Genomic DNA, 8,616 nt, shown 5'->3' with positions numbered 1-8,616 from the left:
AGTGGAGCATCACTGCTGCCTGGACAGTGCTCAAAGGGGAGCTGGGCTGAGGAAACATGCTCGAAGGCGGCAGATGACTTTGGGAGAGAGGTGCTGGAGTTCCCTGTAGACACTGTTATCTGAGGTACTTTCTGGAGACAGGACCGATCCTCCTTGGCATTGGCTGGCATTTCTGTCAACAAATGAGACAGGTTTGAGGTGCTCTGGCAGTGCCCACCACTACTGCACACAGGGGCACCGCCATAGCCCCCGCAGCTGGGCTCTTGGGCATGCCTATGGACATCCACTCCCCACTCAATCTCCTTGGCATTGCTTGACCACATCCCTGGGGAAAGCCTCTCACGTTCCTGCTTTCTGACCTTGACTCCCCTGGTTTTGGACACATGGCACAAGCACTGGCAGCTGTCGCCATGGTTCTGGACATGGGTTGTGCGTGGGAAAGGGCACAGGCAAGCACTTTGAACAGGGGAGGGCACCAGCAGTGCCCTATGCAGGAGATGGCACTGGCAGCATTGGGAATGGTGGGGGACACTGGGGGCTCAGTATGGGGAGGATGCTGGCAGTGCTGTGCACAGGGCCTGCTGCCCCTTCTCTCTGTGCAGTCTGCGTGGGCTATAATCGAGCTTGGACCACCCCACCAGGTCTGCACATGCAGGAGCAGGCTTGGGGAGGGCCAATATGCTTTTGGAGTCGATTTCAGTGGCTGCTGGCACAGGGAGAGCAAATGGAAGCTGTACTCAACTCTGCTGGCGTGCATAGAGTGCACTGAGCCCCACAGACTGATGCTGGCTTGGAGGGGAAGCCCTGGAGGGAAACAAGGAAGCAGTGCGTACCTCCACTCTCAATCAGTACGTCCAGGAGCTCGTCCATCTGCTGACTTCGTGTCATCTGTTGCAGCAAACGACAAAGAGGAAAGTAGAGGGTGTTAGGAGGACACTCCCTCTGGCTACAAGCCAGCTAGGTGGCTCTAGACCCCACAGACAGCTTTCTCCCATGCAGGAGAGGTGCCACTCCAACACAGGGCTGGCAGCAGCTTTCAGCTGAGCACTGCAGGGCCCTGGAACAAGCACAACTTATCCAGAGAGCAGAGCATCAGGTTCTCCCCACCCTGCTGCCGAGGCTCTGCTCAGTGGCTGTCACAGACTGCCTGTTCCCAGGGCTGTCAAGTCACACAGACTTTTTGGATCCAGCACCTCACACAGGTTGGTATATGCTGCCTTGTACTCCCTGCAGCTCCCTGGGGGCAGCGCACTGTCATCTTCCTCTCCCTGACTGGAAACTGGAAGGACTTTCTGCACAACTCAGTGTCAGCCAGCATAAGTCCATTTTTATCACTGCTGGTAGTATTGCTCTGTTTTCTTAAAAGCACTATAATGACCACAACTGAGGCTTCTGACAGACTATCACCAGAAGTAAAGGGGTTAATGGGTGATGAAGACAGTCTTCGCATGGGGAACAGCACTCCAGGGTAAGGCTAAGGAAGGCAGATGACATGGCACAGGGCACCTTGCTAATGGGCTGAAGAGGGAAGGCAAGGTTTCCTGGTGACTTGGACTCAAGAGTCTGTTTCCCATTTATTACTGAGCACCTCAGAGTACACCAAAGTCCTGGAGTATTTGTGTGGGATGTCGGGGTGGACTGGCGTCTTTCATCAGCACGGAATACGCTATCCCACCCCAGTGTGGTGTCTGACTGCTTTGTAGCAGTCATTCAGCAACTAACTCTTCAAGAAAAGCCCATTCGTTATGGAAACAGGCCTGTTGTACCCAGACACCCCATAATGAGTTGTAACTCCTGCAGCTGAACTTCATCTGCACAGCCCTAGCCCTGTAGAAAATAAAAATCATACCTGCTTTACTGCATCCTCATAGGGTGGAGGCTGCTTTACCTCTGAGAGGGCTGGGCTTGACTTACAAAAACTTGGGGATGGAATAGAAAGCTTTTGACCTGCCTGCATAGCCATCTGCATGGGGGAAATACAGGGAGATGGAGTCAAGGCACAGGGATGTATGGCGGGAGGCCCAGCCCTCTTTCACCCCTGTTGGAGCCAGTGGTGCCAGGGAAACTAATGGTTTTGTGGGTCACATCAGCTCAAACAAAGTTTCTGGCCTCCAGGCAGTTGAGAGGAGGGTAAACTAGTTCCGTCAGTCTAGCTCTGAGACCCAGGACCAGGATGACTTCCGGTTGCTGCCAGAGCACTGTCACGATGCTGCAGAGCATCCTGGTGCTAGGTCTAGCCATGAATGTGTAGAGTAAGAGGGAGAGAGAAACAGGCTGCTGGTGGTTGGCTGAATACAGCCAGTGATGCAGCACTTCCCTGGCTGCCAGCTGCCTCAGCCTCCCTGATGGGGACCCTCTCCACGACCACCCATCCGGGGGGCATCGCACAGAGCCGAGGCCAGGAAAGACCACTCAAAAGAGTCACTGCCAGGTCAGCACCTACGCTTTCCCTGTGCCAGTGCCAAACACCTGTCTATCAGTGCCAGTTTTTTCCCACGCTCCCTTCCAGAATGGCCTCGTCTGAAGGTTCAGTGCCTGCCAGCTGCTGTTCCCATCACCTCTAGGCCCTTGTGTGACCTTCCCCACCACCTGGCTGTGGCTGACCCACCCCATGACAGCCAGCGCCAGGGGATGCAGCATGGACTCGGCAAGCAGGTCAGATCCAGAAGTGGATCCAGGAGAGCAGTGAGGCCACTCGGCCTGGCTGTGCACATCCTGGCCACCTTTCTGTGGAGGGGAGCTGGGAGGAACCATATCCCTGTCTTGAGGAGTATGGCACACCAGTGCTGGGAACAAGAGAAGGAGCTGTTGCCCCTGAAAGTCCCTTGCAGGCAGGCAGCAGAGGAATGCCAAGGATGGGTGGAGTCGCAGATGGGATGAGCTGCAGGACACTGTGAGACCATCCATTCCATACGTCCCTTGCGCTCAGGCAGCAAGGAAGGAGCTGGAACCCCAAGGTTCGCTGACCAAGATGTCGCTGATCCTGCTCATGCTCACTGATTGCTGCCTGGTTGTCCAGAGCAGCCCTGCTGTCTGTCTTGGAGTATCACCTCACATCACTGTGTCCCACTGCCTGTTGTACCCACAGCTGTGCCCCATCACCCAGCTCACCTCTACAGCTCTGTGCCCCATTGCTGACATCATCCACTGTGTCCCACTGTCCACTGCGTCCCACTGTCCAGCTTACCCACAGCACTGCTCCCTGTTGCCCATTTCACCCCAGAGGCAAGCCCACTGCCTACATCATCCCGACGGCACTACAGCCCACTGCCCATCTCACTGACAGCACTCTGTCTCTGCCCCTCTCACCCTCCACTGCTGTGTGCCAAGTGCCCATGCCATCTATCTCACCCTCCTCTGAATGGTTTAGAAACAACACTGTATCACACTTTCTGCTACCTCTCAGCACTGCCTGGCTCCTGCTGCACACTGCTCAGTGTGATAACTGTGGGTATACAATTCCCGAGCTGCCCTGCCTGAGTGCTGGTGTTGCGCAGTGGCTGTGGATCTGCTGTGCAGCTGTTGTGCACTCAGCAGGCACTTGCTGTACATCTTCCCTGAAAGCTGTGTGCATACCTTGCACCATGGTGTGTGTTTTACAGGCTGAATGATAGGTGTTGCTGCTGCCAGAGATGCCCTAGAAGGGTGTTGGGATGAACGGGGGCTGTGATCAGCAGCATCTTGTGCTGCTTTTGTGTGTTGGCAGAGTGTGCCCCTCCCCAAGCTTTCATACTTGCCCAGAGGGCTGAGTGAAAAGTGTTGGATGCTGAGGGACAACTGTCTGCTGTTCAGGTTTGCCTGTCAAGGGGGCATAAGCTCTCTCTGACTGAAGACCCCAATTGCAAGCCCTGCTCTATCTTCCCAAGAAAAGGCTTCCTGTATGACTGGGGAAACTGTCCCCATTCAACTCAGTGGTTAAAATCCTTCACACACTGCTAGGAGCTGCAATGGCTCAGCAATACGCTGAAAAGCCCTGCAACACTGCAACAGGGCTTTCCCAGAGGTGTAGGAAGCTGTGCCAGGGCTCTCCCAGGGGCAGGATCTGTGCTGGTGCTTCCCTGCTGTGGAAAGAGCTTTGCCAGGGCTCCATGGTGCAGGGCGAGCTGTGCCAGGACTTCCCCAGGCGTACTGCAAGCTGTGCCAGGGCCTCCCCCTGAGGGAAGAGGCAGCTGAGTTAGGGCTCTTTTAGGGCAGAAGAAGCTGTGCCAATGCTCCCCCAGGGCAGAGGGAGCTGTGCCAGTGCTTAAACAGGGACAGAGGAAGCTGTGCCAGGTCTCCCCAGAACAGAGGAAGCATGCCAGGTATCCATAGGGCAGAGGATGCTGTGCCAAGACTCTCCCAGGACACGGAGCTTTGCCAGTGCTCACGCAGGGGCAGAGAGCTGTGCTGGGGTCTTCTGGGGAAGAAGGGAGCTGTGCTAGAGCTCCATGGGGCATGGGAGCTGTGCTCTGACCCCCACCCCAGGGCAACTGGGTGCAGTGGCAGCAGGGCTCCCTGGGAGATGTCTTGAAAAGGACCCCGCGGCACCATCAGCTTCCAACCCATTGTCCATCTGGGCTATCCTCTGCCTTTCCAGGCAGCCCCACATGCTGCCACAGCCCCCGTGGGTACCCACCCTGGTTGCCAGCAGTCTTGGTCTGATAGAAAAGGGTTCAAACTGGGATGTTTGACTGACTGCCCACAGACACCAGCACGTTCACCACTGCAATGTCGTCTGGGGTGCTCTCCACTTACTGATGCTGTGCGAAGGCAACCGTTGGTCTGTGGGGACCCGCTGCGCCCTTCTGCCTGTGCACCAGGGGACACGGAGAGGAGATAGTGGCTGTTGGGGGATGGCGGCAGACTGATGTGCTGAGGGCTCTTTGCAGCCTCAAGTGGAGAGTGCTGGGGAGAGCACTGCGGGCTCAGGAATGTTGAGGAGGTGATGGTGCTTTTCCCTGCAGGCTCCAAGCAATGACTGTTTACAATGTGAGGCAGCTGCGGCACCCCACAGTTACTTAACTTATCCGAGCTGCTGGCCTGGCCTTTCAAGGCAGTTTGTTTGGATGCAAATGGACAGCTGGACACTGCATTTTCTTGCTTGATGGAGACCCCGAAGAAATGTTGAGTGGGTTGCTGCTTTTCCTCAAGGCCATTGCTTCTCTTTCGCTTCTGGAGCTGCATTCGTAGCTCTTCCACCTGCCTCTGCTCTTGCTGCAACTTCCATGTCAGTTCATTGATGACTTTCTGCTTCTCCACCAACATCTTGTCTTTCTCTGTGTCAATCCCTTCCAGCTCCAGCTGGATGCCCCCTCCATTCATGCTGCTCATAAGGCTTTCTTCGGCACTGCCATGAACTGGAGATGGCTGGAGACCAAAGTGTGGAGAAGACATGGGCCCATCGTTGAATGTGTCTGGCAAAGAGCCGCTCACAGAGAGGTCAGAGGAGGCTGGAGAGATGGGTGGGGTAGAACTGGTGCTGCCAAAATGGTAGAAACCATTTGATAACATGCTGGTGGACGACTGTGACTGGTAACTTGACAGAGTGTTTGTTGGAGTGACTGGGAAGGTGACGGTGGTAATCTCACTGAAGTTTGGCACTGCATTGCTTCCACACTCCTGGAAGGGCCGCAGCCGTTCCATCAATGCTGTTTTGGTACCTGACACAGGCAGGCCTCGTATTCGGAGCTGCTGTCTGAGTTCTGACACCTAGAAGGAAAGGCACCTATGATCAGTCACAGTGGTAGGTGAGCCATTTAGAAAGCAAGCATTTCTAAGAAGGAGTCTTAGTTCACATGCTCTCAGCTTACTGCTTTAAAGCTCTGATCCCCCAAGTGCTCACCAGAGTCACCAGGTACAGCCCTGACCACTGCACGTCCTGCAAGACCTTGACCTTCCCTAACAAGAAACCCTTCCTTCTTCCTCCAGAAACTGACTGCACACCATGAACTAGCAGTGGTCCTTGGGTCATGAAAGTAAACCAAGGTGCCCTTCCTAGCAGTAGGTTTCTACATGAACACAGGACTTTCACAAAGATCAGGAACTAGCTCATGGAAACCTTTATCTCAGAGAACATGACCACATATCTTGGAGCCAGATACTCCATGTTCAGGCATCTGCACATGTTCCAGACATCTGAGCTAGAGCATCGCTATGGCCAAACTCATGTTATTTCTACCTCATCACATTTCTTTTTCTAATAACGAGTATTTCTCCCAGGTCTCTGGTCCTACAAGGACATTGGTCTTTCCCATGCCAGGGGCTCCATTAGAAAAGTATAACAGAACCATTCCCATGAATGATTCTTCCTTGTGCCCTGCCTGTCTTGGCTACATTAAAGATTTAGGTACTGTACAAAGCAATGCTCATAGCTGCAGACTCCAGGAGATACTTCTTTGTGCAGAGAGCTGGGCTGGCCTGGCTGCAATGACCACTGAGAAGCTGAGTCACTAAGTGACATGCTGACCTCCTAGCTTCTGGCTGGTCTGCTCCCACCATAAAACCACAGAAGGTATGAAGTCATGAGCTGAAAGAGCAGGAGCACAGAGCATCTTTTGGTCCTCAACCTGATGGTCTGGCTTGCAGCCATCTCAAGTTATACCTAAGGTTTGCTGATACACACAATGCATCCACACACCACCAGCAGAGCAGCAAACCCCTGTTCATGCTTTCAGTTATTCTTAAGGTGACCAATTCTGACCCAGCATGATGGACTCCTGGGTTTCTTCACAGCATGGTAGTTCTGATTTTCTGATCTGTAACACGGTCACTCCCAGCCAGCTCGGTCTGTGGCACTGCAATCCATGCTTCAGGGGTAGCAAAGCACATTCAGACTATAAGATTCTGCTTCTTCAGTGAAAAAATTTGCACTCACTTTCAGATCATCCAGGTTAGACGGCAGTGGGCCTGGCTTGATAGATGAGACACAAGTCTGGCCTGAAAAGGTGGTTTTCATAGGAGAAAGAGGGATGTTGTTGACAGATGTTGATGAAGAATTTGAACTTTTGACCATTTGATCATTTGATTGCCTGAAATAACAAAGGAGATCTGGCGTAATTTGTCTGTCCCCTGTGGGGTCTCTGTGCCCAGTGTGCCATCTCTCTGCTTCCTTGAACCTGTTATCTGCCGTATGAGACCTGAAGAACCACCAACCCCAGTGACTCATCAGCAGGTCACACTTGCCCCAGGCAAAGCACAAAGCCACAGCAGTTTTGCAGATGACTGTGCTGTGTTCCCAAGCTTTTATGTTTCACTTGCATGCATCTATCCCCCTTACACTGACACAAATGGGTATGGGGAGGGAAAGTTTGGAGGGACAAAGGGCTAAACTCTGCACATATTGCCACTCACTTTAGCTGGCCTTGATGCATCCCTGGGTAGCTGAAGTGCTGCTGCTGCTGTTGCTGGCTGAGGATCTGGAGCTGCAGAAAGAGCTGCTGTTGCTGGAGGAGTCTGGCATATGCAGAATCCATGGGTGGAGGGGACTTCTCTGCCTTCTGGTCTGGAGGGATGTACTGGTGATACTTCAGCTTCTTCACCTTGGGCTTGGTGTCCTTGGTCTTTTTGTGACGGTTCTTGCTATCACTAGATGATTTGGACTGTTGGTCCAAGAAGGAAAGAAATTAGCTAGGAGAAGAGCTCCTGCCACTCCTGCCACTCCCATGAGAGGTCAGAGACCTGGGGCAGAGCAAAGGCAGCACCTGATACTCCAGCTCCAAGAGCTGCTGAGCCTGAATGTAGGGTACTCTCCCAGTGCTGCATCTCACGACAGTTGTGCTGGAGAGCACATGAGATGGAGAATGACCCTCCTTGCCTGGAAGGTATTTCAGTGTTTCCTTGTACCACCTTTCTGCTCCTAGTCCCAGGATATGTTTCCAAGGCAGGACCTGAGCAATTGGCTCTAGCAAGGTGCAATGTGATACCTTGTACCATTGCAGAATGAGTCAAATTGCACTTCTTGACAAGGTGTGTCTCCTTGCATTATTCCTAGTCTTTAAGGCCACAGCCTCTCCCCCCTGCCCCTGCCACCCTTCACCCCCCATGGATGTGAGGTGCAACCTGTGGTAACTTCAGGCTTGGGCACAGCCAGATGCCCTGGGTTTGTTCCCTCCCCCAGACAGCCCAGAAGCACAAGCATTACCTTCCCTGCCGAGGGCACTGGGACAGGTGGGCTATCCTGCCCCACTGCCTGCTTGGGGCTGTCACCCTGGCTGCCTGCTCCCGAGGCTGGGTCTGGTGCGTGGCCATCGGCACTGCGGAGGTGATCCTGGAGGGCAGAGGCAAACCAGGCAATGACAGAGGGGATGTGGGGTGGTGCCAGGGACCAGCCAGCCCAGCCAGCCTCTCCTGGAAAGGGGCACCCAGTACACCATTGCCCCTGGCCCACGTTGTCCCCAGTCCCCCAGTCCATCATCCCACATGCCTCAGTGCCCCCATGTCTATGCCAATCCACCATCCCCCCTTCTCACAGGCTATCCCAGTCACCTCCCAGCTGCTCTGTCTTCCCAGTGCATCCCAGTCCACCCCAGTCTCCGTCTTCTCCGTTTCACCTCAGCCCTGTACCCTCATTCCCCGCAGTACCCCGCTGGCCCCTCAGTGTCCCCCAGACGAGCCCAGTCCCCCAGGTCCAGCTCTGGC

The 8,616-nt window shown here is 54.2% G+C and overlaps 1 protein-coding gene across 1 annotated transcript in view; it reads right to left on the bottom strand.

Annotated features, from left to right (window-relative positions):
* Positions 1–8,245, bottom strand: part of LOC104512183 (myocardin-like) — a gene marked incomplete at its 5' end in the record, with an annotated part of 8,662 nt that extends 417 nt beyond the window's left edge. Inside the window, 7 exon segments of the mRNA XM_010155061.1 lie at positions 1–172; positions 834–888; positions 3,542–3,544; positions 4,735–5,688; positions 6,854–7,007; positions 7,330–7,577; positions 8,120–8,245. The exon segment at positions 1–172 is cut by the window's left edge and continues 1 nt beyond it. Of these exon segments, the coding sequence (XP_010153363.1) occupies positions 1–172; positions 834–888; positions 3,542–3,544; positions 4,735–5,688; positions 6,854–7,007; positions 7,330–7,577; positions 8,120–8,245 (1,712 nt within the window).
* Between the last annotated feature and the right edge of the window lie 371 nt (positions 8,246–8,616).

This window comes from Eurypyga helias, unplaced genomic scaffold (assembly GCF_000690775.1).
Source record: "Eurypyga helias isolate BGI_N326 unplaced genomic scaffold, ASM69077v1 scaffold39897, whole genome shotgun sequence".
NCBI classification, from domain to species: Eukaryota; Metazoa; Chordata; class Aves; order Eurypygiformes; family Eurypygidae; genus Eurypyga; species Eurypyga helias.
This window is presented reverse-complemented; position numbering and strand designations above follow the sequence as displayed.